We start from the raw sequence: 16,568 nt of genomic DNA, 5'->3' as shown, positions 1-16,568 counted from the left end.
AACAATTTTCAGTTTAACTTTTTGCTTTTAATTTAGTATTATTTTAAAAACAATTATTATTTTCTGATGAGATTTTAGTTTTCTTTATATCTAAAACAATTTTACCTGAAAATTCACATATTTAAAATTTTTTTTGTTTTCCTTTTTAATAATTCTAAATCTTATCTTTCTTTTTCTTTTCTCCATTAGTTCTATGAGGACATCGGTGCATTGCCAGTCTGGGTGTTTAAAGATTGAGAATTTTGTAACAGAAAGCTCTAGATGGACTTGAGTTTACAAAGGGTTCGGCAAAGTCAAAATGGGGATCTCTAAGGGCTTCCATGGGACATCCCGACCCATTCGATCTCATAATTGTTGCCATTGAAAACGAAGAGTGCGCCATGTCTAAGTATCGAGGAAATAAACCATGTAGGAGATGCTGCCACGTTCTTGGCGGACTTGCGGATGGTCTCTCCAAGCGTGGTGGTTTTGGTGGATAGCGAGGGGTGGGCGGATATGGCTACAACAGTAGCCCCATCGTTTCGACGCGGCGTCGTGAGCAGTTTGGAGTACTACTCGATGATTTTGGAGTTGCTGGATGTGTCAACGGCTGGGGGAGGAGGGGAGTGGGTGAAGAGAATCGGGATGATGCATTTGCGACCGAAGGTTGGGTGGAAGATGGAAGGAAGAGACGAGGGAGAGAGGGAGAAAAGTTGAAAAACACACTATAAGAAAAAAAAATTGTGTCCGTTAACCACATCAACTAGTTTTTAGCGGAGTTAGTTTTGGAGGACTGAAATCAAAGTTTTCTTAATGAGAATGACTAAAATGTACTCTAATTTGAAAGAGAGACTAAAACCAAAACCGCTTAATAGTATAAAAATTAAAAACATATTTAACCTAAATTTTATTTAATCAGAGGGGAGAAGGTGGGGTGATGGTCTTCACCAAGCAGTTGAGGCAAAAGAAGGGCTGCCAATTCAAAATGAAACTGTCACGCTGGCTTCCAATTCAAAATATAAAATAATTATTTCATTTAAATGATAGCAATATCATATATCTAACTAAAACTGTAATTACATTTATTAATATTAATATTTATTTCAATCTTTTATATTTATTAGCTTTTACATTGTTTAAATTAAATATAAACAATAATTTAAGATTTAATTTATTTTGAAAATTATAAGTAAAATAAAATTAGGTAGTAAAATAAAATTAAATATAAAATCCAAAGTTTTTTAATACAAACTTGAACCTAATTTATCTGAGAATAAGAAGAGCCAAATTCATCATTTATTCACCCATTCTCATCAACCATAATATTTGTGATACCCACAAATATTGACATGTACAACGTAAATTTGAATCAACATTTTAATTACAAAATTTATTAATGAATAATAGTATTATCTTTTATATTTCAATATTTGATTAAAATTATTTTTAACTAATCACATCTTATTTTAAATTAACCATATCTATTAATATTTTCTATAAAGAACTCATTCAGGGTTTTATTTTAAATTAATTTTAATTAATTACATTTCAGTTTCTATTAATATCACTTAATTTAATAAAACAATTTCTTTAACGTGTCATAACTGTCAGATAATTCAAAAACTTTTATAAATTTCATTTGAGTGCTTTTTTTTGTAGTTCACCGGTTTCATCATGCACCTCCTTATTTTTATATTATTTCAATTGTGTCCTTGTCAGAACTACATAACCAGAGAGAATCTTTTGACTGTTGATTGTATGTATTGTTGTATGTGGTATTTGTATGTGCTGGGATGCATTTATGGGTTGGAAGGGACGAGGCCTTAACCGCAATGGTTGAGAGGACGTCGTGCTAGGTTGGATGCATTTCTTGATTGAATGGAACGAAAGTTTGGATTAAATACATTTTTGGGTTGAGGGAAAAAATGTTGAGTTAAAACACCATAATTGCAGTTGGAAGTGTACGGTTCAGATCATGGCACAATTGAAAGCGCGATTCATACCGCGCCGCAGTTGGAACTGCGGTAGCCACACTTCCAAGTGTGGCTCATTTAGACTGCAACTTGAATTGCAGTGAAGGAATTTTATAATACTCCTTCGTTTTCTTTATTCACTATAATGTTTTTTAATTTGATTTGTTTTTTATTATTTTTATTAGTTTATTTAAATTTTTTATATTTCGCAGTTAATATTTTTAATTTGTATTTTTTATATTTGACATTTATTTAAATATTATTTTTAATATAATTATTTTTTTTAATTTCTAATTTTAAATATGTTTGTTAATTTTTTGAATTTATAATTATTTATTAATATTTTATTTTTCAATATGAATTATTATTTAATTATTTGTTGTTGTTTTTTTTTAGTTTTTGATTACTTTATTAATTTAAATTTAATTTATTGTCTTTTTGTGATTTTTAATTAAACAAACCATATTACACTTTTTCATATTTTATTAAATGAAGAGCATAATTGTCAATTAAGAGGTGCAGGATGGAAGAGGTGAGATAGGGAGAATCACTCATTTAATTTTTAAATTTTTTCACTTTGATCTCTAAATCCCTTAAACAAACAATATCTCTCAAACTATCTCCCTACAACATAACCTATTATATAGTAGATAAATATTAACATGTTTCTATTATAAATCATACATCATCATATAAAATATTATATTTCTTTATGTTAAGATGTTAAAATATCATCATAATCTCATCTTTGCATCTTATCTAGTTGGCTTTCTTGGATCTACTAACAGACTTCTCTCATGAATTATGAATTATCTGTATCTACACTTAGTAGTAATTCATTTAAGCTTTGTAACTTATGTTCAATAAGAATAACCTAATGGTTTTGAGTTTGGGTATTGTGTATACTTTTCAAAAGTTTTATGGTTAATTATAACAAGATTATTTTTGATGAAAATACACTAAATCTTCTAGAAGAAAAACAAATTTGTAATGTTGTACGGCATTTAATATTTTATCATGTAAGGTAGATTTGAGATATATATGATTTGGTTGTCTGAGTGATGTTACTATGTACTAAAAATGGGTGGATTAGTTAGTGTTGACTTTAGAGAATGAAGAAAGTGTATCTAAGAAGTAGTAGAAAAGTGTGATAGCGAGGATAAGATGGCCCTCAATTTTCATTATGAATCTCAAACTTTGGACTGCATATTCATTTATTATGGCTTATTATTATCTTCTTGGAATGGGGACATTAAATAAACCACCAACCAACCTCATTTTCTTATTTTAAATATCAATCCCTTGTTAGTATTCAATTTTCAATAAATTTTATTTTTAATTTTAGATTTTTTCTTTTCATTTATACTCTTAGTTTAATTGATATAAAATGAAAAATTAGTCATGAAACTTATAAGAGAGCAAAAAATGCAATGACATCTAAATATATATTGAAATAAGAAAGCTAAAAAAGTATAATAAATAATTTATTTAAAATTTTCTTTTGAAATAGAAACATTAGATGCTTTTCTTGTTTTTTTAAAACAAGTATTTTATAATATATGTCTAGGAAATCAAATTAATAACAATAAACTGAACATTTTTTTCCTTAATTTAAATGAGTTTCCGTCTAAAGTAAAAATGAAAACTTAGAAAATTATAGGAGATAACTTTTATAAAACACATTCATGCAGCAGTTTCTCCTTGGATTATCTCAATAACCACTTCTTCAATTATTTGAAGATATAACTCACTCTTCTATCGACCAAAAGGAGTTAGAAAATAGTAAGTATTAATTATAAATAATGTTAAATATAAATAAAATAAAATATTAATGTAATTTAGTTAGTTAAAAATATAATATGATTAGTTTTTTATAAAAAAAAATAGAAAAGGAAAGGAAAGACAAATATAAACTAGTTAAATTCAAGAAGGATATATTGTCTAATATAATTGTGAAAAATAACAAAATTCCTATTATACCTATGTGTATATATAGAAAATTAAATATCCGATAAAATTAACTCCCAAAAATGTTAATTACACGAGATGAAAGAAAAACTAAAATATCATGCATCAACTACCTTAAAGAATATTCAAACACTTATTCTTTTTCTTTTTTGAAAAGATGTTGAATGCAAACTGGTTTTGGTATTTTTGGCTAATCCACCCTATTCTCTTGTTCCTTTCTTGCTTCCACATCCATAGCTAATGTCTTCCCTGGTTCAGGTTTCAATTACAAATTACATTCTACAAATCAAGATAAAACAAAGAAGAAAAAAAAAATAGAAGATGGAGTGAATTGGTTGAAAAGGTAGATAGATTAATCAAATATTACGTACGAGCTGGAAATTGGTTTACGATCAAAACCATAGGTTATTCCCGAGAAACACGCTGACAAGAAACCCATCGCAAGTGGTCATGCTTCATACAATTGGAAACCTCTGAAACTGTCTCCGTCTGCGTCATTGCTTCAGTAATGTAGTCATCGGTGAAATGCCCAAAACCAGATATCGTGATCATCTGATTAGAGTGATTTCTTCAGGGCGATTCCTGTCTGTAAAATCATTGCTTGCTGTTGGCGGCTTTCTGGGTTGGTTAATTGGTTTCTTCCACAATGGTAGAGAGAGAAGAGAGAAGAGAGAGAGAGAGGAAGAAAGAGTTTGGAAGAAGATAGAGGGACACACTGAGAAGGGGGTCCTACTGCTTAATTTTTGAGGGGCATCAACAGTCCCTGTCAATGATTTTTACTTGGATTGGGTGGTGTTGCTGTGTTACCTCTCTCACTCTCAAATGGCCCATCTAATCACCATCAGTTTGACACTCCTTTCTTTCTCACCAATTTGATCAATCAACCAAAGCTTCTCTTCTTCTTTGCCCCTTTCACTCTCTCTCTCTGCTTCTTTTTCATCACTTGGAGGATTTCAAATTGGTCCTTGAGGGTGGCTCAAAAGCTCTGCCTCTGGTCAAAAGGGACAATTGGATCTCCCTCATATGAAGGGACTTTCAACTGTGAGTGAGTCTGTGTTTGCGTTTCGTTATTGCTTTTTATTAGCCCCCACCTTTCCCCTTGAGAGGTTTCAATCTAATGTTAGTTTTAGTTTCTTCTGACAAGCTTAGTAGTAGTGGGTGCAATAGTAAGATCTAAAAGCAAATTTTTTTTACACAGATCAAGAACAGCAGCATTCATGGGATTCTTTGTTGTTTACCTTTGTGTAATTTGATCCGTGTTACTTGTTATCCCTCATGCTTGAAGAGGTGGTCAATGGGAACTGGTTGGTCTTTGATTTTTCTAATTCTACCTGTTACTTTAATGGTATTTGAAAATATCTTCTTGTTTATTAACTGTTTGGCGAAATGTAGCTGATCTGAGTTGATTTTCAACTCATCAGTTTGAAAGTTCTTCAACCCTTCTCATATAGTTTTTTAATTTCATAATATCGATACTTGCTAAGATACATTTTGAACTGCTGTTGTATCAGCTGAAGAAGCATGTAACTACTGCCCATGATTTTATAAAAATTGATATTTCTTGCAATGAGAATGCTTATAACTTATGGGGACATGTGTCTCTTGCAGTCGGTGGGTGTGTTTCTGCTTCTTGCATTGTTCAGTTGTAGCCCATGGACAGTGTGGAGCAGCTCGTACTGCAATGGGATGAACTTGAAGGAAGTCCGGCCTCACAGTGTCAGTATTACCGAATTTGGGGCAGTTGGCGATGGGGTCACTCTCAATACAAAAGCATTTCAGAATGCCATCTTCTACCTAAATTCATTTGCAGACAAAGGTGGAGCCAAGCTTTTTGTCCCCGCCGGCAGGTGGTTAACTGGAAGCTTTGATCTCATCAGCCATCTAACACTATGGTTGGACAACGATGCAGTAATTCTTGGATCAATGGTAATCTAATGTAAATAATATTGTGAAATGCAGGGAAGAGGAAGATTAGCAAATCTGCCAAATGTGCTAGCTTTGCTGGCTTGTCTGCAATGTAATTATGAAATAACACACTGTCACTTTCACCCTAGACGTAACATTCCTCAGCTATGTTTCTTTCTTATGCATATCTACCAACTTGGAAGTGTTTTATTATAGTTCGTTAACATAGATACTTCCTGAGCTATGTGTTAATATACAATCAATTTTTGTTACTATTTGATTTTTTGCTTCAGAAAACAATTTATGTTTGTAATTGTCATAACTCTAAAAAGACCTGGTAACATAATCAGTTGAATTTGCTGTCGCGTTTATTTATGTAACATGTGAAATGAATGCAATATCATGCTTCTTACAGAATTCCGAGGACTGGCCACTTGTGGAGCCTCTACCATCATATGGACGTGGAAGGGAGTTGCCGGGTGGAAGGCATAGAAGCCTCATTTATGGGCGTAATTTGACTGATGTTGTCATAACAGGTTGATAATATTCAAAAAGGAATTATCTTCTATACATATTCAATGAATCATGAATTTTTTTTCACACCCTTTTCACCTCTATCTCCCGCATCCTTTCTTACCGATAAAACATCATCTATCTCTTCTCTCTCAAGGTGTATGCACTTGCTATGGGTGTGAAAAAATCCTTTTTGTATTTTATTTATTAATGCCATTGCTATCCCAATGAAGGTAACAATGGAACTGTAGATGGTCAAGGGAGTATCTGGTGGGACAAGTTTCGGAACAAAACATTGGATTATACACGTCCCCATTTGGTCGAGTTGATGAATTCAACCGGGGTTCTCATTTCAAATCTAACTTTCTTGAACTCACCATTTTGGACTATTCACCCTGTATATTGCAGGTTTGTTCCCTAAAGAAGGATTAATTTACATTCCATACTTGTTCACTGAACGACATGAACTTAAATTAGCATTTTAAAGTTATGCAATAGTGAAGCTTTCATGATTAGGGGGAGATTTGAAACTGTTTTTCTGGATGAACAGCCATGTTAGAATTCATAATGTCACAATCATTGCTCCTCATGGTTCACCAAATACAGATGGCATTAATCCAGGTGAGTTTTCTCCGTTAAGTTGGAAAGTCATACACTGCTAACAATGCACTAATATTTTAGACTGATTTCAACAACCCAATGTTCTTTTAATCCCGTGTTAGTGTGCTATAAAGTATTTGTCATGAACTTTTTAAAAGGGAAATTTTCATTTGGACCAAATGAAGACTAGCACCTTGTGGGAATAGGCTATTGTTGTTGTTGTGTTGGTAGTAGTGCTTACATTCATAGAAATAAAGTTACGTATAAAACAGTATTAATGTTTTTCTTGTCCGGGCTAACTTTCGTGCCCTCTAATTTAAACTTAAACTTCCTCAGTTCCCTTTCCAATTTCATTGCAGAAGATTCATCATATTCTCATACATACCTTTTTAACTGTGTACAGATTCTTCAGACAATGTATGCATTGAAGACTGTTATATAAGCACTGGTGATGATCTGATTTCCATCAAAAGTGGATGGGATGGATATGGCATTGCATTTGGTCGACCCAGTAGAAATATTAACATCCGTGGGCTCATTGGGAAAACAACTAGTGCGGGGATTGCTATCGGAAGTGAGATGTCTGGAGGTGTATCAGAAGTTCATGCAGAAGATATTTACATTTTTGATTCGCATACTGCAATTAGAATAAAAACTTCTCCTGGCAGGGGTGGTTATGTTAGAAATGTATATGTCTCTAACGTGATCTTGGCTAATGTAGATATTGCTATTAGGTTCACTGGTTTATATGGAGAACATCCTGATGACAATTATGACCCAGATGCTCTACCAGTAATAGAAAGGATTACTATCAAGGATGTAATTGGGGAAAAAGTCAAACGTGCCGGCCTTATACAGGGTATTAAAGGTGACACCTTTGTCAATATCTGCCTATCAAATATCACACTTAATGTGACCTCAAAACTGCCATGGAACTGCTCTTACGTTGAAGGATATTCTGCCCTGGTTTCACCGGAAGCCTGTGAGCCTCTCAATGAGCGAATATCCCCTGAGCATTGTTCCGATTGTTGCTATTTACCAAATCAAATAACGAGTTTGGGAAATCAACACTGGGGTGCTTGGGTTTAGAACATCAAGCTACCGAAATTCACTTATAGCTGAAATTTGATTGGTGAGTTTCTTCAACAGGACAAATTTTACCTCACAGAAGTTGAATGGTGTTGCTGATCTGCGGTTGTCTGTCTGCGGAATGACACCGAGAGATGATTTTTCTTGTAACTTGTGTGCAGTAACAAATAATTGAGTGATTTATCAGAAATTGAATTTGAATGATTTCATGTCTTGCTGTTCTAGCTTCTTACTCTCTTTGAAAGTAAAATGAAAATTTTGTATACATTTTTCCTCCTCGAGTTAGCTGGCACATAAATAAGGGTTTTGCACAGAAGTAAAACGTGTACATGAATATTTGTTTAAAATAACATTACAACAACAATTATGGATAGCTGAGAAAAAAGCATGATTGCATTGCCTTTATATGAGAATTAACAAAACAAATGAGTCATACTTACAGGTAAATCGGCTAGCAGGAACTATCCCATGTCATGTATTTAAACAGGAATCCATGTTACATAAATTAACCATCACTGGTGTAAATTATAAGGAATCAATGATATATAGAAAACGGATATGGAGAATGCACATATCAACAACCCTTTCTCTAAGGCTGAGAATCTCAACTTCTAAAATACAATGCTTCTTGGGGATGCCTCGCTATCTTCTTTTCCGATAACTGAAGATAGAACCTGCCTTGAAATATGTGTTTCAAGCTCCCTGGACACATCTGTTAATTTCAAGTCGAAACTGTTTCTATATTTGTGATGTGGAGATGCTATCAAGTTGCTAGAGAACACCGTCGGTGAGCCAGCAGAAAATCTCCTTCTCGGGCTTGTGAACCTTCCCGGCGATCCCGTAAGTCTCCCTTTTGCTATAAAAGATGTTGAGAAAATATCCTCGGTGTCTATAGTTTTGTCCGAATTCATCAATGGTCCGCTTTTTGTTTCCAAGGGAAGAGGTTTTATCGAGTTATGTTCCCCCGTTGGCTTTTCTTTCACAAGCTTTTCCCTGGCCTTCTCAGCTGCCAGTAGGGCTTTTTCCCTGGTCAACTTTATGAGTTTCCATGGGTTAATGCTCACATGGAACTTCTTTGTCTTGATCAACGGGGAAGGTTCAGTTTCTCGTTCAATCCTGATAGACAACCTAGGTGAGCCCTGAAGTTCAAAACAAACGTCCCTGTTGGTTTTGAATCAGAATCAGGTCATAAAATGAAACAATCTATATCATTCTTACCTGGTTTCCTTTGCATAGAAACTTGGACATTAGTGTTGGCTTTTCGGGTGAGTCAAAATCAAAGCTCTCCTCTGAAGAGAAATCAGAATCATCCAATGATTCCAATTCCATGGCTTCATTCTCTTCTCTCATTGCTAGAATATAGTCATAGGTTCTCATTCCCTTCATTAATAACACACAATGTATTCAACAACAACCAAAAGGACATATAGCTAAAGCTTGATGGCAAAGCACTTTCGCAAACTGATTATCAAATCCTGTATTTTCTTCTAAATACTTTGGTAAACTGGTTTAATAGCATTTGTAATTGTTTTAAATAACAAGGCATGGTAATATATGATCGTTGACAGTTTAAAAAACTATAAAGAAAGCTACCTTTCGTATAAGAAGCACATGAAAGAAGAAAAGCTGCCCCAATGCTGCTGTACTGTAAGCTGTCAATAGGAGAAGCAAAACCTGCAGCAGCATTCCATGAAGTTGTAAGCAAATCAGAAGTGAGGTTAAATTTTGGACGCAGTATGTAGCAAAATACAGAAATGTTTAAATAATTTAGACAACTCTTACACATATGGTTGCAAGAACTCCTCTTGGAAATTCTATATGGAGTTTGCTCTGAAGCTCCTTTTCTATTCCCCTTTTATCAACAAAACATCTGATAAATATAGCAATCGCAGCACCTCCTTCAATCAAGAGCTGAAACATAACAAACAATGTTGGAAATTACTCAAGTCACCTAACTCAAACACCAGTTATTTTCGTTACTAAAATTGAAGCAACTTGTTACTACTCACCATTAGCAGAACGAAAATCATAAGAAGAAAGAAAGTTGTGTAGTTTCTTTTTCCAACACAGTTATTCAGCCACTGGAAACAAGCGAAAGCAGATATACTTACGTCATAATAACTAAAAAGAATATATACAAATTAGAAAAGCAGAGCATAATACCTACCCTGCAATGGTGATCAAATCCTTCAACACAACGATTGCAAGTCCTGCAGTGCTTACTGTGCTTTTTCACCTGATTCAGAGGAGAGTTGGATTTAACAGGGGTAAGATAAGGATTTGTTTTATACACTTCTCCATACGCAATTATAGAAGAAAAAACAAAAAAAGTATAAGGAATTAAACGACAGTGGTATGCTCGACTCACATTAGTTCAATTAGCTTCTGTATTTGTTAAAATCTAAATTATAGAAATATTCTTGAATCTAGTTAATTAACTCCTAAATATGAACGTGAGTGTTTTTTCCGGCCATTTAAGAATCCGATTCATATTGCTAATATAATTGTAATTAATTAACTTCAAATTTAATCAAACTAATTTCACGTTATTTAATTTTATTTTCTTATTTTCTTTACCCTGCATGCCTGTTGAAAGGTTTATCCAACAAACTAGATTAATTGAAGTACCTCAAAATCGCAAAGTGCACAAAACGAGATGTCATCCTCTTTGAGACTGGGGGCAACGGCATCATCATCGTCCTTCATGACAAGGGGGAATGGCAAGAGAGGCTCCATTTGCGGACTCGTCTTCAAGGGATCAAGGTACTTCCTCTTGATGAATGTCCTCAGCAACTTCCTCTCCACCCTCCTGAAAAATCTTATCACAATCTGGCCGAGAATGAACCCGTAATTCAGCTTCGGAGTCGCATTTAACGTCCCTCTCTTCTTCTTCTTCTTCTTCTTGAAGCTGGTCCTGTCCGTGGGGTCAATCGCCGTGCACCTCACGAACAGAAACATCACGGAGGTTGCCTGCGCAAAAACACGTGACAGTGTCACAGAAACCGAACAGAGTCGGGACTGAAAACAAAAAAACGACGTACCACGACAGAAAACGCGAGGGTGAGTGTTAACTCGGCGGTTCGGTTTCCGAGAAAAAGTCCGAGGAAAGTGTAGAAACAGACAACAAGAAAAGCGTACACTGCCGCGCCCACAAACTGCAGTCACAAAACAGAAACTCAATGAATCTGATCTGATCCCTGCTTAGATTTTGATATTTGATTCTGAAAATTGAAAATGTGTAGAAATAGAAAAGACCTGTAAGGGGTGGAGAGGGCGTTGCCAACCATGGCGTCTCATGGTACAGAGTATCAGTGAAATGTAGAACAAGAGAGAACGAGAGACAGAGTGAGGTATTAGAGTTGCAAGTTTCACTCGAGTTGACTCACCTCACCTCACCTCACCTTAACGGTCAAGTCTTTGTTTTCAAAATTGAACTTAACCGGGCTCCATTTGATGTTTTTTTTCTTCATCCAACGGACACCAATAGTGCCTCTTTGTGCCTTTCCCCAGAGAAAACTAGCTTTTTCAAATTGGACCAAATTTCAGGCCTTATCTTTATGGGCTGGCTCCACTCTTCATTCACCAAAAGGGCTTCATCCTGCACACTAAAATTTGGAGGTGCAAAAAGAAAACTAGGAGATGGAGGAAGAAAGTCCCGAAACTCCAAAGTGAAACACAAACCAAGCATGCTATACTATTATTAAATTAGAAGGGATTAATTCTATTTTATGGTTTCTATATTTTAATTTCTGCTCGATTTTTGTTATTCATATTTAAATTGTGTAGTTTGCTAACTTTTCCAATTGGGTTCATCAACTTGAAATTTCTTATACAAATATATGATGGAGATGTAGTATATAATTAATTTGTATAAATTAGCAAGAGAAAAAGTGTATCAAATATGTTTAAATAAAATATTAAATGTGAGAGTTTTTTTTTTCAAATATTTTTTATGAATTTCCTATTGCAATAGAAAAAAAATTAAAATGATTTTTATCATTAAAGATTAAATTGGAAATGTCTAAAATAGTTATATACAAAAAAATTAATGGAAATGTTCATATTGTTTACCCAATTCATATGTGTAATTCTAAATGTGAGTAAAATTTCTAATTTCTATACAAGTAATCTACTTAACATTATCGTTGTGCACTCCGAAAATTCATATCACAAAAGTCGACTTTGCATTATATTACCAATTTAATGCAAAGCTTCCGAAAGAAAAAGGTACTTTAACCCCGATTTTTACAAATTATCCTTTTGACAATCATGTTTAATAATAAAATGTTAAATTAACATGATAAATTTAAATTTAAATGAAATTATTAAATAAAAAATTATTGTATACTATTAGGAGGATGTAAGAGAATAATAACAATGTTTAAGTATCAGCTCTCGTTAGTAAAAGGTGTTGGAATCAACTGGTTTGCATAAGTTTCGGAAACCTTGTCATTCTAGGCTAGCAAAATTATGCATCTGCACTTATATTATACTAAAATATGTAATTTGTAAAAATGATATTAAAAAATATTAAAATAATAGAATTTAGAAACATATATAATATTACTAAAAATAATACTAAAATAATATATGTGGGGGTTATTTTTAAATAAAGAAGTTATGTGTAATTACTTTTTATAGGAAAAGGTAATTTAATTACTTATTTTATTAACTAATGAAATATTATTTTTATTTATAAAGGATTGTCCCATTAAAAATGATATAATTAAGAAAGTAGTAAAATTTATATAATATATACACATATCTATAATGTTTCACAGGCATAAATACATGGCATATTTATTTAAGCGGATATTAGAGATAATAAGGCACATAGTAAAAGTATTTTAAATTAAACATCTCAGCAATTTATCAGAAACATCATATAAACAAAAAGCTTCTTAATTTCACTTCATAAAGTTTAAACACCCTCTTGAACTCCTCATTAGTCCCATTTTCCTTGAATTTACATATTCATTCCTCAACAATGTAACCAAATCTTCCACATGTTAGGTAGCAACACCGTCCTGTGGTCACTGTTCATATATTGTCCAACACATTCCTAATTTTTTACTATAAGCATAACGAGAGAAAAATTAATGAGTGCTGAATGTTGACTTTTTCCTTGCATACAATTTTTCTCCCAAAAAAAAAAACTATATTCCTATATTTACATTTTATACATAAAGGTAATAATATGTATATCTTGTCATATAGATATGTAAACTACAATTCATGTATAGAAGGTGCTGGTGATCCGATAAGTGGTGCATGCATGAAGGTGAAAAAAATTAAGTGGATCCAGGCAACATAGATGTCCCAAGAGCAAGAACATTTCCACCATTGTTACTGTAGATATTATTTGCATCATTACTTCTAGGAGCTCCAATAATTGACGAGATAGCTGCTGCTAACGCTACAGTGAAATTTGGATTGGAAGCAACAGCTGCAGTCATGATATCTGTAATAAACGAAGGTTGTTTTTGCCCTAATGAATGTTGCAATTTGTGAGGGAAGATGATAGGGTGGCCTGGTAGCTGAGGAAAAGTAGTTGCATGCAATGGAAAAGAGGAGGTGTCCCGGTGCAGTTGCATAGGGTTGTTGTTGGTCATGTCAAGGGTGATAGTGGGAAATGGTGCAGAGGCTGAGAGGTACATGGAAGAGAATACTCCTACACTGTTGTTTAGTGCTTCGTTACTTGTTATTGAACCTGAAGAAGATAAGAACATAGTTGCAGCTGCTGAGGTAGAATTCGCCATCACCGTGGCTGAAGGTGGAAGAGGGTGGTTATGATTGCCTTCGTAAGTTGTTATCAACACACTCTTGTCCTCTGTACATCTTTGCACCTGTACAACGTAGTTGGCTCAACATAATGTAACAACATCATGTTCAAAAGCAAAAATGAGAATTATTTACCTGTTTACGAACCGGACATCCTAGTGCCATGGTGCAACGATAGTAGGCACGAGGACATGGATTACCCTTGGATATTTTTTGCCCATATTTCCTCCATTGACATCCATCGCAAATCTGAACGCTCACATTTCATTAAATATACATAAAATAAATGCAGCTGGTAAGTAGGGTATTTAAATTTAATTATTAATTACCACTGGAGCTTCTGATCTTGCACGCACGGAAACTCTGGTTCTTCTTAAAGGAGGCTCACCGGGCTTGGATTCTTCAAACTTGGGACTCTTGGATGATGATTGTTCAATAACATCTTCTACACGATCAGGATGAGCCTGCTTTCCACCATTATTTTAGTCAAATGATGATGCATATTTTTTTAATAGTTAATAATGTACCTATGACTTTCTAGAAAAATTAAAAAAATCAGTACCTCTTGACTAGATTTATCATCGGAGACTGATGCAACAACTTTAGCGTCCAATTTGGTGCATGATTGTGGGTCCATTAAATGATGAACAGACATCATCTCCTTTTTCTCCACCTTCTGTTCCGTATACTAAATAAGTTCAGTGCTTTTTGGTTTAACTCTATGCATCTAGATGTTTGAATGTAAATTTTGACATAATTAGCAAAATGTAGCATTATTAGGTTTACGAATTAGTAATTGATACTTTATACATACTGGTTACATACAAAATAATAGTACCCTTAGTAAAATTAAAATAACTGACACAATAAGTTATATATTTTAAAAATGAGTACTACGTGTACTTTAAAATAATGATTTTTTAATTATTTTATTAAATAAAATAAAACCTGGCATGTCCATGAGATAGAATGACATATTTCCACATTTCATAAGTGTAGTTCTTTTTTAGATACTACTCCTTACAATTCATATGTAAAAAAAAGTTCACCTAGTTTTTTTTTTCTACATTTAAGACTTTTTCTTACTCTTATCTTCTGACTAACGACCTAGGAGTTCATGGAAACCCCGAAGTAACCACATATATGGATTCGACGACTTTAAGGATGGAAATCATGACGACCTTTCTTAGCTATTTTAGATCAATGTCCCATTGAAATTGGTAACACTCTGACGGTCGGAAAGAATATGAAAGAATTTAAAATGACTGAACTAATAAAGAGAGTACAAACCATAAATCTTAGTTAGACTGAAGCTATTCATTTAATATTGTAAACATAAGATCGATCTTATCTGCACAAAACGTATAACCTAGTAAAACTAAACACACACACACACACACACACACACACATATATATATATATATATATATATATATATATATGACTGCTAATTACACATAAAACCTAGCTACCTGATACGGCTTTTGCTTCTGCATAGCAATGAAAAATTGAAGATGGTGGTAGTTTTGGGTGACTTGGTCCAACATCGTTCTCAACCTGTAGTTCTCTTCTTGCAGTCTTAGAAACTCCTTTTGGAGCGTATTCAGCTGGAAGCAAAGAGAGACAAACAAAATTGAATCTCAAAACATAGATTCTGGCATCTATTTAATTTTGAAGAGCATATGTAAAGATCTTGTGATGCAAACCGGAGATTTAAGATTTTGATCAATTGCTGCTGATCTTGACAGTTCGTCACTCTGACTCGGACACATTAAATTCAGAGTGGTCTGGATATTGCACAACACAAAGAATAAGGAATATTGGGTTTTCAGAATCTAATTAAAGAGCAAGCATAAATGGAAAATTACATTTACGTGATTTTCGGTTGATGTGAAAACTTACATTTACGAACTGATCAGTGAAAAGAGGTAGTGGTCCGTTGTCTTTAGGAATGTTTGAAGGGAGATGATGGAGGTTATCGGTATGAGTGTGGTTGGACGGTGAAGTTGATGAGAAAAAATCGAGTTCTTTGACGGTGTTGACGGTTGTAGAATCTAGATCGAGATTGGTCGATCCAAGTAAGGTGATTTGACGACGGTGCTGTTGCATTTGGCGGTGGTTTTCCATTATCACTCTTACTGGGGAGAGAGTTAGAAACAGAAGGAGCACTTTCAACGCCAAGGGTTTAGATGTGTGCCACTGCTACTGCACACTCTATTTCTCTTTTTCATCCTTTCAAGTTAAGACCGAGAATCTCTTTTTATATGCTCAAATAATATTACTGTAGATTGATATATGTTAGGAAAAAACGAAAATAAAATAAAAAAACATTATTTTTCATTTTTTTTTCAGTTAAAGACAAAAGTGCGGAGAGCGTAAGGTGAAAAAAGAAATACGATATTTTCAATTATGATAATCTTAGTGTTTGATTTTTATTAAATTATGTTTTACTAACTAAAATAAGGATTTCAATGACTGACAATATATAGATTCTGAGAGTGATAGTAAGAAAATTATTGTTTTGACGTATTACTACATATTAATGTTGTTTTGTTAAATTAAAAGTTTAGATTACATACACTATATAACAAAATGTCTATAAAGTTTGGTAAGAATATTAAATACTCTCGATAATTCTAGATTGTTTAATAACTTTTTTCCTTTTCACTGTATTTTTAGAACAGCCATTTCCTAATTATTTATATAAAGCCCCATTTAGTAAATTAACGGGTTCCTTCAAAACATTGGTTTTTTTTTT

General features: G+C 33.5%; 3 protein-coding genes across 4 annotated transcripts; 1 reads left to right on the top strand and 2 right to left on the bottom strand.

The window, feature by feature from the left end:
- Positions 1-4,134: 4,134 nt before the first annotated feature.
- Positions 4,135-8,231, top strand: LOC108326309 (probable polygalacturonase). 2 transcript variants are annotated; one of them, XM_017559731.2, is made up of 7 exons: positions 4,135-4,961; positions 5,119-5,224; positions 5,529-5,846; positions 6,241-6,361; positions 6,572-6,746; positions 6,889-6,959; positions 7,342-8,231. In XM_017559731.2, the coding sequence occupies exons 3-7, from the start codon at positions 5,607-5,609 to the stop codon at positions 8,025-8,027; spliced, it is 1,293 nt and encodes a 430-aa protein (XP_017415220.1). In that variant the 5' UTR covers positions 4,135-4,961; positions 5,119-5,224; positions 5,529-5,606; the 3' UTR covers positions 8,028-8,231. The 2 variants fall into 2 exon arrangements, with proteins under 2 accessions (XP_017415220.1, XP_017415219.1); XM_017559730.2 differs by lacking the exon at positions 5,119-5,224.
- Positions 8,232-8,398: 167 nt separating this feature from the next.
- On the bottom strand, positions 8,399-11,520 carry LOC108326307 (protein S-acyltransferase 18). The gene is made up of 9 exons (XM_017559729.2): positions 11,283-11,520; positions 11,069-11,182; positions 10,656-10,997; positions 10,195-10,263; positions 10,037-10,108; positions 9,810-9,938; positions 9,621-9,701; positions 9,246-9,407; positions 8,399-9,166 (listed from the first exon to the last, which is right to left on the bottom strand). Exons 1-9 carry the CDS (start codon positions 11,322-11,324, stop codon positions 8,639-8,641), a joined length of 1,539 nt encoding a protein of 512 aa, XP_017415218.1. The 5' UTR covers positions 11,325-11,520; the 3' UTR covers positions 8,399-8,638.
- Positions 11,521-12,913: 1,393 nt separating this feature from the next.
- Positions 12,914-16,026, bottom strand: LOC108325658 (probable WRKY transcription factor 47). The gene is made up of 7 exons (XM_017558752.2): positions 15,713-16,026; positions 15,517-15,597; positions 15,283-15,417; positions 14,371-14,484; positions 14,138-14,272; positions 13,944-14,057; positions 12,914-13,873 (listed from the first exon to the last, which is right to left on the bottom strand). The coding sequence occupies exons 1-7, from the start codon at positions 15,935-15,937 to the stop codon at positions 13,319-13,321; spliced, it is 1,359 nt and encodes a 452-aa protein (XP_017414241.1). The 5' UTR covers positions 15,938-16,026; the 3' UTR covers positions 12,914-13,318.
- Positions 16,027-16,568: the final 542 nt, after the last annotated feature.

The sequence above is a fragment of the Vigna angularis genome, chromosome 3, assembly GCF_016808095.1.
Source record: "Vigna angularis cultivar LongXiaoDou No.4 chromosome 3, ASM1680809v1, whole genome shotgun sequence".
NCBI lineage: Eukaryota > Viridiplantae > Streptophyta > Magnoliopsida > Fabales > Fabaceae > Vigna > Vigna angularis.
Note: the sequence above shows the minus strand (reverse complement) of the source record. Positions and strands in the feature narration are given on the sequence as shown.